The sequence below is a fragment of the Corvus brachyrhynchos genome, unplaced genomic scaffold (genome assembly GCF_000691975.1).
Source record: "Corvus brachyrhynchos isolate BGI_N302 unplaced genomic scaffold, ASM69197v1 scaffold5, whole genome shotgun sequence".
Classification (NCBI taxonomy): Eukaryota; Metazoa; Chordata; class Aves; order Passeriformes; family Corvidae; genus Corvus; species Corvus brachyrhynchos.
Window position 1 is genome coordinate 4,556,794 of NW_008238321.1, and position 10,987 is coordinate 4,567,780.

Below are 10,987 nucleotides of genomic sequence, written 5' to 3' on the forward strand. Positions count from 1 at the left end.
GCCCTGCCGCTAGGCAGCCAGGAGCCGGGACGATGCCAGGTTTTCCATCCCGTCTGAGGAAACATTTGCCTGGGTGAAGGGTTCTCCAAAACGTGTGAGTGCCCGTGCACGGGACGCACGGCTGTCCTCCCGCACCCCTGCTCGGTGCACCCCGGCACGATTCTGCTACCGGGCTTGATCGCTGGCTCCGTGAGCGGAACAGTCCCTGTCCTCTGCCATCCCACCTCTCTGAACTCCAGTAACTGTGGATCTATATGGAATCTCTAATAATTTGTAGAGGTCAGCGAGTGTGTCTCCAGCAGGAGATGGGATTTTAATTTCCGTGAGGGCTTTTGTGAGGTGCTCTGAGAGAGGCAGCAAGTTCTGCTGTTAAGCAGGTGACAGCGCCCATGGGCTCAGTGGTGCTGCCAGCGGTTCACCCCCTACTCCCTGCGGTTCCCACCCAGTGCACCCACGGGTGTTTGCTGTGCTGTTGTAGAGTGCTGGGTGCGTTCGGGCAAGGCCGTGGGGCTTCTGCTGGGCATCAGCATCGGGAAGCAGAGGAGGGCTCGGCCTGGCCCCGGGTGCCTGTAGCTCACGGCAGGGGAAAGGACTCTGTCATTGCCAGTGTGTCGGAGCATCATGGCGGGTGGTGGGGGCAGCCCGTGGGGCCACACCGAGCTCACTTGCCCTCCATCTTGACAGCGGTTTCCTAGCAGAGATGTCCCCGGTTCCAAAGCAGGTCAGTGCTCAGTGGCAAGCAGGTGGGAAGTCAGCGTGACATGGGGCTTGTGCCTTGGGAGGCAGCTCAGGCACTGCATGGGGAGAACTGCAGCATTGCTGCCCTGTGTCCTACTGGGGTCACAGTGGACCCTGCAGCCAGGAATGTTCAGATCCTTTTCTGCCAGTACTGGTGGCAGGTGACAGAAGAGCCAAAACAGGCACAGGTGAAGCTCACTGAAGCCATTTCCTTCTCGTGAGGCTATCCTGCAGCATGTCCAGTTCCTCCTGCTCTTCAGAGAGTAGCTACAGCAATATCCTTTGCCTGCTCTTGCCTCTTGGGAGGTCTGTGACATTCCCGCACCCTCCCCCCAGTATCAGGCACTGTCACCCATCCTGCATCCCTAAAAGCCAGCAGCTGTGAGCAGCCCTGCAGCACAGGCATGTGAGGACAGTGCTTTCTCTGAAGGACACCCACAGTGGCAGGATAGGTGATGGAGCAGAATATGGGTTCTGGCTGAGCCCCTCACTCAGACGGGAGCTGCATGGGCTCAACACCTAGCTGGAAAGCAACCCCCCCAAATCCTGAGCTGGGGTCCTTCCCTGTGTCCTTGTGTCTGCAACTGATCTGTGCTGTTTGTTTCCCCTGCATGCTGTCAGTGTGGGAAATGTGGGGTGGGAGCCTCATGGGCATTGCAGGACCAAACCTGTGACACTACTCCCAAACAAGGTTTGGGACACAGAGCCTGCCCTGAATGAAGGAACAGACCCCGCCTGGGGCATGTAAGGGCACCTGTGGACACCAGGAGTGGTGCTGGTCCAGGTGCTGTGTCCCCTCTCCTCACACTGTGGCACTGAGGGGCTGCAGCAGTTCCAGCCAAGCAGACAACCTCCCACCCTGAGCCATAGTTTAGCCTGGGATTCTCCATGTGAAGGGACTCAGCTGTGACCAGGAGGGGTGCAGCCTGTGGCAGTGGAGAGAGCAGCTGTGGAGCAAGGTGGGGGCAGCAGTGGGAGCATGGCCAGGTGAGCAGTGTGCTGCCCCGGGGCTCTGTGTCTGGATCAATAGAGAGATCATGCTGGAGCAGCAGAGCCTCCAAATTAGTTCAGCTAAAACAATTAAATGACACTTCCTTGGGTTTATTACCTTTTTTTTTTTTAGCTTGACAAATGTGCCAAAACTTAAGCACAGAGGCTGCTAAAGTATAAAACGTGGAATTGATTTTCTTCCTTGCAAGTGGAGCAATTAAATGTGGAGCAGGTCTAACCCACAGCACGATAAGCTCCTGTCGCTCTGCCAAGAGCCCGGGGAGCAGGAGAGCAGGGTCGTGCCAGTGGCTACAGCCCAGGAAGGACAGAGGTGAGGCTAGGGGCAGCAGATGTGGGGGCTGTGAGGGATTGCAAGGGGACTGCCAGGACCCCAGATTGGGGGGGCTGCACCTGGCCTGGCTGAGGCTGTCTTCCAGCTGCTGGCTGGGGGGAGCTGGTGCTGCCATGCTTGTGGAGTGCTGTGGTGGAGGGTGGTGTCTGCAGGCAGCCCGGAGCACAGACCCCTTGGAAAGGCGAAGGTAAAGGCATTCCCTGATGTGAGTAGAGACTTTGCCTGCAGGAGCCCCTGGCTGCTGAGTGCCAAGTCAGCTCTGTCCTTTCCTTGTGCCCCAGTGGGGAGCCAAGTGGGGACACCAAGCTGGACTTTGGTGCAGTGGCAAGTAGCGTGAGAACTGAGCCCCTGTGATGCTCCAGAAACATTGGTTACTGTTTTCTCGTGTTTTCCCCTGCCTTGGCATTTGTCTGACGCAGAGATGGCAGACCTAGCGGGAGGGGAGACCTCCTGATCTGCCTGTCCTTGCCTCTCCAAATGTCATGCTTGCTCACAGCTGCTCTCATGGTGCCTCCTACCTCAGCTCCTGCCATGGCCTGGGGCAGCCCCAGCTGCCCCCTGTGTGGGGGGATGACACGCTGGGCAGAGCCAGACCCCTGGGCTCCCCCCATGTGGGACCACTACCCAGGAGCTGCCCACTTGCTGGCTCCAGACCCAGAGCCCCCGTGCTGTTTACAGTTCCCATCAGTCTCTAATCCACCTCATTGGCTACAGACACACTACAGGAAAGATATTTTTAGCAAGGTCCGTTTTAAGACAACTGAAACCAAACAGCAGCTACTGGGAAATATTGATTCATTACCAATCCTGCACTAAATGTTCAATATTGAGCTTTTTCCTGCTGCAAGTAGTGTGGGCCAATAACCTTCAATATTTTCCAGAACACAGGGAAGATGGTGTCATTTAAATTGCCGTTAACTTTGAGTAGTGATTCTAATTGCAGCATCTCAGGGTGCAGTTTTCCTCCTTAGGATTCCTGAGTGATCCTGTCAGATGCTCCGGTGTTATTTTCACAGAGAGGGGCTTTTCCTTGTGGCTGCAGCAGCAGGCTGAGCCTGGCTCCCACCCATCCTGCTGACTGCCATAGCTGAGCCCAGCGGAGGCGTTGGCACAGGGCAGAGCCCATCTGGTTCTGCATGGCCCCACCTGAATCCCCTGGTCCCAGGGGTAGCACCTGGGCCAAGCTTGGCTTCCCCATGTAGTGCTGCGACAGGTCCCTGGAGCACCAGCACTGCTGGAGTTCTGCCCCCTGCCCCTCATCCCTGCCTTGCCTCTGGTTTTGGGGTTGGCTTTGGGGTGCTTCAGGCACTGCAGCAGCACAAGGAAGGCCGCAGCCCAGGGGAGCAGCCCTGCCAGCGGGAGCATCGCTGTGTCCCCTCGTTCCTGGGTCTGTGGGAGGGCAAGAGAGGAGCCGGCAGAGCCTCCCCCGCCCCCGGCTAAGTGCTCCCGGCTAATGGCCGGGCTGGCGCACACACAAATGGGAGCCCATTAGGCTTTGCCCGGCGACATGTTTGTGGGCTTTACTGACAGTGCATTTGGGTAAAGTTAATTAGTGAGAAGAGAGGAAGGCAGCAGCTTCAAGGATGCTTTGAAATTTCCTTGACTTCAGAGAGTGCCCTGGCTCTGGGGAATGGGCATGGAACCCGTGGCAGAGACTGTTGCATGAGGCGCTGGCCGGGCAGAGTTCCCTGGGCACTGCCATGCCCGCGCTGCCTGTGGTGTGGACAGCAGTCCTGCCTGTCCTGTCCCCAGGGTGGGCCAGGTGCTGCCACGACCCTCACTCAGGCCAGGAGAGCTTCCCTCTCTGAGGAGCTGGGAGAGACACTGGAGATAGGCTCATGTGGGTTGCCTAGCCTTCGGCACTAAAGATGTGTATTCTAGCTCTGTTCCTTCACCTTGTTTGTAAATGCTGCAGTTTGTTCTCACCTTTGCTTGGGAAGCACCAAATCCAGCTGGTGACATGGCACACCACGGGCTTGGCTGCCCTGTGAGGCTGGCGAGAAAAGGATACCAGCCCCTGGTGACCGTGGGTGTCCATGGTGGGGCCAGGCCCTGCCTGCAGTGTGTGCCCGGAGATGGCTGGGGCCAGGAGCAAGAGCCAGAGCTGGCTCGGAGGGCCTCTGAATGACACTGAGTCTCCAGGACCTATTAGCATGTCGGTGGGGTTTTTGCTTGGTTGCACTGTCCATTTTCACTCACCTGGCACAGGGAGGTCACCAAGTGGCCACCGCGACTCTGACACAGGCTGTTAACTTGGGAATTGCTGCAGCAGCTGGGGCACATGTGGTGGTTTTAAAAACAAGTATTCAGTTTTGAAGTTTCACCTTTGGAAGGAGTTGCCTTGGAAATGGGAAAGGGGGAAGACTCCAGCCTGTCTCCATTAGCAGAGAGCAGTACCCAGCAGGGCTGAGAGCTGGGGTCTGTGCAAGCTGTGCAGGAAGCCCTCATCTCCTGCTTCTTCCCAGCTCCACTGCTCTCAGAGCAGACCTTGGCCTTTGCCAGACCCTCCATCAGTGCCGAGTGGTTATTAAGGAAGGTGAGGGTCACACATAGGTGTGTGTCTATGAAGGGCAATGGCAGTGTGCCCTTTGAAAAAGAATCTCTTGACTTAAAGGACACTGCAAATCTCTGGAGCATTTAAGTGATTAAAAATGAATCAGCAACAAAGTTAATTACTGTGTTCGCTCTGCTTTTATGCATGGAAATGTCCCTCATTAGCCGTCTGCAAGCACTGGTGTAAATTCTTTGAACATAAACATTTATTAAAGGGAGCTGCTCCATCATTAAATCCTGGCTGCTGTAGTGTGGGGTGGTGGCAGCGGGGCCATGGGGCCCAGCCAGCTCCTGCCAGGCCTTGGGCCCTTGGGTGCGGTTGTAGCTGTGGGCATGGTGCTGTCCCTGCAGGCTGGGGGATGCAGCTGGTCTGTCCTGCTTGGCATGGCAGCACCCTGACAGCGAGGGGCTGCAGAGCAGTGCTGGGGAATCCCCTCCCTCCCCTCAGCCCCTTGCAGTCCTTGGCAGGATGGTGCAGCCCTCAGCCAGGGCATCGCTGTGTCCTCAATGACCCCTGTGATATCTCTCAGCCGGAGCTTTTTATCTTTGTCACACCTCGTTTTCTCACGTGTTTAACCCAGTTTTGCTTAAACTTCCCGAAGCTACCAGAAGCAGCTTTGCTGGAGCTTTCATCCACCACTGCCACCCACTGTCCTGCTGAGCAGAGGGTGCCAGGCAAGAGCTGATGGTGGTGTCAGTTGTGTGTGCACCCGTGGCACAGCATAGCATGGCACGGCATGGCACAGTCCTGCTGGGAGCTGAGGCCAGTGCTGACTTCTGTGCTTCCTGTGCTCATCTCCCAGCACGTCAAGCTGCAGCTGGAGACACACTCACAGCCCACCCTTCCCTGCTGGTGACATCAGCTGGGAGAGGGAAAGCACAGAGCCCTCACCACAGGAGCTAGCACTTGGGATTTTTTTGCCAAATTAAACAGTTTGTTTTTGTGCTGCTGAGCAGATGGAGCCCAGGATCGCACACGCCAACCTGTGTACACAACGGGCTGCAGCAGGCAGGGACTGACCCAGGGCTGTGATGGGATTATCAGTGGGCACTGCTCTCCCCACTTTTACCTGCAATATCTCAATTGTTTGATGAGATTTTGTACAAATTCCTCCCTGGGAGAGTGTTTCACGCATGTTCGACATCAAAGCACCACAGCCAGTGAGGGAGCGCATGTTTCTTTAATGTGGGAGTGTTGTAGGGGCTGCAGGGTGCCCAAAGGCAGATTATAACAAAATTAATAATTCAGGGCTTGGAAAGGTGCTGGTGAGGAGTTAACTCCTTCAGGGCAGGTCGCTGCCTTCATGCTGCCACAGCCAGGTCAGGCTCTGCCTTGCTGCCGCCCAAGACCTCTGGGGTTGTGGGGTTGTGGGGGCTGTGCTGGCTCCCAGGGACCGCAGGGCACAGCTGGGCCACATCAGGCTGTACCCACACGTGTCCCCATGTCACTAACATGGGCAAATGCAACCTCTAATCTGGGCTGAAGGGAGTGTTAACGCCCATATCAAATGATACGAAAGGGCTTTAAGAACTGGGCAACTCTAGTGCAAGTAATCTCTAGTTCAGAAGGAATTAATGCTGTCCCTGCAGCCAGAGCAATGTGCTGAGTGAGTGCCCCAGCCATCCTCCCCCCACCACTGTCAGTCGTACATCACTGTCCCCATGCTGGCAGCAGCTGGCTCAGCGCATGCCAGGAGCCAGTGCCAAGGCCAGCTGGGGACGTCAGCAGAGCCACAGGACATGTCCATGGAGCAGCAGGAGCAGCTCCTGGTTGAGCCCTGGCCACGCAGCTGCGTGGCACTGTGGGCCAGCACCAAGAGCCTTCACACCTACACAAGCGAGCCTGGGCCTTAAAGCTGTGTGACATACTATTTGTATGCAAATAACCCTGTGAATGCAGAAGTCCAAAAATATTATTTTAAAGTCGGGTGTAATTAGGTTTGCCATGCATTTCCCTGCTCCTGCAGCCCTGGGGATCCTGCTGTTAGTGGGAAAATGAATGCCTAGATGACATCTCTCCCCCTTGCATGGCTTCACTGGTGATTTATTTATCTGCTTGTGCTGTGTTTTGTTGTCTCAGCAGTCTCTGTTGCTCAGAAGCAGCAAACACTGGGAGTCCATTTAAAAAAAACAACTCTTGTCTCATTTCAGTAATTTACTATGCAGAGGTTTTGTGTTTTTCATAATGGATTAGAACCTGTAATTTTGTATTTTGAATGCATGGACCTAATAACTCACGTAATGAAAGTCTAACAGGCTTGAGGATGCGCCATTAATGAAACAGCAGTTTTATGATTCTCCACAATATATTGTAATAGTGAATCACTTACAGAGCTGTCCAGTGCTGATTTATGATGAAACTTGTTTGTGATGTGGAGATAGAGCCATGTGCCTGCACTGAATTAGCACCTCCTGACAGTCATTAAACAATGGGAATCGTAATCGGGATTTATGGGGTTTGAAGCAGAGCAGTGGGAAAGGCCAATTAAGCGCCATCCATGCTCAGGTACCTCAGTGAACCAGGCCTGCTAATTTATGCTGACTAATTAGTTTGTTTTCTCTCAAATTCGGGAGCTGGTCAAGAGCATATGAGGGTGCATGGGCTGGTGCCCTCGATATGTGCTGCCACTCCCTGCCATGTCCTGGGTCTTCCATCTCTGTCCTCCTGTCGCACAGGGTGTTGTGGGCTGCCGTTGGATCTCCTCCCAGTTAGGTCTTTCATCAGCCCAGAGCTGCTGGCCATGGGCCATGTTTTAGGGATGCTGGAGGTGCCAGGTCTCAGTCACTGCACTGACGCAGCCTCGGAAGCCCCCGCGTTGTGGTGCCGGCACGGCCGTGGTGGCTGTGCCAGGTTTATCGCATGGATAACAGGGATGCCGTCAGAAATGGCTGCAGAGAGGGATGGTGTGTTTGCTTTCTGTCACTGCTGCTGGTCTGAAACTCACTGGAGTACCCAGGGCTCCAAGGCTGGTGAAATGACTGCAGTACCAGTGCCAGCCCCTGTGCAGGGGCGAACACCCACTGCGGGGCCCAGCCAGGCAGACAGAGCCTGGGGATGTGCATTGTGGGGGGCTCACAGGGAGCTCCACAAGCTGAATTTGGGCTGTGCCTGCTCACACTGCAGCAGCTGCTAGTGCCACAGGTGCTGGTGCCACAGGGTGCTGCTGAGGTGTGGGTGCAGCAGAAATGTGCTGGCCTCATCCTGGCTGCCAGCACTCCCTGCCCGCTCCAGCCAGGCATTCCCTACCTGCTCCCTGCCTGCTCCAGCCAGGGGACCTACAGTGCCGTGAATCTGACTGCAGTGGATTTGATAGTTTACTCTAGTAATACAAGACCAATTTATAAATCTTTCCATCCCATTAGTTTTTATTTGATTTGGATGTTCAGATGTCAAAGCAAATGATTTAATTAGTGTTAAGCTGGGCTGCAGGGATGCTGTATTTCCCCCAGTCTGGTGCTCCTTGCCTGGCCTGCAGCCCAGCTCCCAGTGCCAGAAACAGATGGGTGTACCCAGGAGCCCATTTGGAGCTCTTGGGCCTGCTCAAGCCCTGGTGGGGTGGGTGATAGCCTGGTGGGCATGAGCGCCACATCCCTGGGCAGCCCCTTGCCCTAGCTCCCACTGGCAGAGTGGCACAGCCCCCTGGACCCTGTTCATTGCTCCCCATGGCTCTTTGTGATGGTGATGTGGCACAGCCATCACATTCCTACATCCTGGCACTGGACACACACTTGCTACTCTGTGTGTGGGGCTTCCGGTACCCCTGTCCTCTGCCCAGGCTGTCCCCTGGGACTGGGATGGACCTGGAAGTCATCCGTGGCCAGGGTCCTCCACTGTGCTGCTGGAGGGGTCTGTGCCTGCTTTGTTCCACTGGAGGGGACATGTCACCAGCCCCATGGTGCAGTCACTACCTCCTGGTACCTGTCCCGGCGCCTTCCTTACCATCACCTTCTGCTTTGCTTGCAGGAGCCTGATGCCACGAACACTTGACAGCCAGATCACAGTGGAAAAGACCCCCAGCTACTTTGTCACCAAAGAGGCACCGCGGCGGATCTTCAACATGTCCCGGGACACGAAGCTGATCGTGGTGGTGCGCAACCCCGTCACCCGCGCCATCTCGGACTACACACAGACCCTCTCCAAGAAGCCGGACATCCCCACCTTCGAGGGGCTGACCTTTCGCAACCGCAGCCTGGGGCTGGTGGACACCTCCTGGAACGCCATCCGCATCGGGATGTACGCTGTTCACCTGGAGAGCTGGCTCCAGTACTTCCCTCTCTCACAGATTCACTTTGTCAGTGGGGAGAAGCTGATCACGGACCCAGCAGGGGAGATGGGCAAAGTCCAGGACTTCCTGGGCATCAAACGGGTTATCACAGACAAGCACTTCTACTTCAACAAGACAAAAGGCTTTCCATGCCTGAAGAAGTCAGAGAGCAGCGGCTTGCCTCGCTGCCTTGGCAAGTCCAAGGGCAGGACTCATGTGCAGATAGACCCCGAGGTGATCGAGCAGCTTCGGGACTTTTATAGACCTTATAATATCAAATTCTATGAAACAGTCGGGCAGGACTTCAGGTGGGAATAAGTGTCCGGGAGAGGAGGTGCAGTGACATGAAGCTGCAGTCTTCTGTGAGGGGGGCCCAAGGGGCTGGAGCCAGGACTCCCCTCAGCCCATCCTGTCCAGAATTGCAAGCAGAGGCAGGCAAGGAGTTTCCCTGTTCCTTAGGAGTCTGCAATGCTCCAGAGTGAACCAAGATAAGGAAGACTCAGAGTCCTGCTGCAGCCACCAAGCTAAGGGATGAGTGCTCAGCAGCACTGCCTATCCCAGCAGGTCAGCAGTGACATGGCTTCCTCTGTGGGGTCCTGTTTGCTTTTAGCACCACATGGTCCCCAGGGCCACAGTGATGGCCCTGTCCTGCAGCCTGTGTTCAGGCTGCTCTGAAGCACATCCCTCTGTGTCCCAAAGCAGATGGATGCTCCTGGACAGTGGCAGTGGGACTGTCCCTGCCCAGCCATGTCCTGGGCAGGCAGAGCTCCAGCCACTCCACTTTGCCTTTGTCACTTGCTCACCATGTGTACCGATGAGGACAGTGAGATGTATCTGCTTGACAAAGAAGTCTATGGAAAATGTTGTACTGATATTTTGTCCTGTGAATAAAGCACAGAATCCTGCTGTTACGGGTACTTTAGTGGCACTTGTTTCCTTGTTCAGCATGTGATCCCTTCATGTAAATAAAGTGGCTTCCACCAGTCCGTATGCATGGGCTGTTCTTAGGACAGGGCTGGGCAGCCCCAGGCAGAGCTGGGGGGCCATGGGGAACCCCCACACCCATGGGCAGGAGAGGGAGCGGGCAGGGGCTTGGGCAGGACAGGGGGTCAGCTGGACATGACCAAGGGGACATGTGGCACAGCCCTGCCTGGGGCTCCTCAGGCTCATCCTCTGGCACGGGACTGGGGATGTCTCGGAATGATGCACAGTGGCTGTGTAGGGATGCTACACACCATGGACCAGTTTGCAAGGCCTTACTGTGAATGATTAGTAACCAGTGAGCTCTAATAGGGAAAAATTGTAGTTAATTAGTGGACACCTAAGAGAGCCATATCTGCACCTTACCCACTGCCAGCCACAGCAGTGCGGGGACCCAAAGGCAGTTATGGGCAGGTAGAGGGAGAGACGGGAATTAACTGCCATTGACAGGAAAATGGGATATTTGCTTGTATGATTTTTCCTTTAAAGGAGAAAAACACTCACAGTGAGACTCACAAATCCCAGCCTCGCAGTAGAAAAGCTATTTCCAATCCACTCCAAGGAGGCAGAAGGTGCCAGGTTAGATTGATCCTCCTGACAATACTGTATTAGTGGGAAATTAGAGCTGGAGCCTGAGGAAACTGCTGCGATATCAAACAATTACTTTACATTTGTCCTTACAAATGGAGGGAGCAGAAATGTGCTTAAATCAAGTATTAGCTTTCCAAAGGGTGAGCAAATGAGGGCTCAGGAAGGGCTGCACTGAAAATGCAGAGCACATTAGGAGCTCTTAAAAATGGCTTAAAAAACCCCAAGCAGGCAATCTGCATGCCAAGGAGGCAGGGGAGGGGTTTGATGAGGATGGAAGGGTTTGGTGAGGACATGGAGTGCTGCTGGTTTGGTAACCTGGTGCTGAGTAGAGGGGCTGCCAGAGGGAGCCCCCTGCTCGTCCAGCCTGGGTTCTCCCCACCCAGGGGACAGGAGACAGAGCCTGTGCTCTCAGGGCTGTCACGCAACTGTTCCCAGCCATCCCTGGCGCAGCACATCCCGCGGCCCTGGCTGCCCCCACAGCACGGCCACTGCCGTTGTGTGCACCGTGTTTTGATGG

At 55.3% G+C, this 10,987-nt stretch overlaps 1 protein-coding gene across 1 annotated transcript; it reads left to right on the top strand.

Annotated features, from left to right (window-relative positions):
• The first annotated feature begins 21 nt into the window (after positions 1-21).
• Positions 22-9,884, top strand: LOC103615503 (heparan sulfate glucosamine 3-O-sulfotransferase 2). Its single transcript, XM_017733964.1, has one exon. The coding sequence runs from the start codon at positions 8,527-8,529 to the stop codon at positions 9,214-9,216; it is 690 nt and encodes a 229-aa protein (XP_017589453.1). The 5' UTR covers positions 22-8,526; the 3' UTR covers positions 9,217-9,884.
• The last annotated feature ends 1,103 nt before the right edge of the window (positions 9,885-10,987 follow it).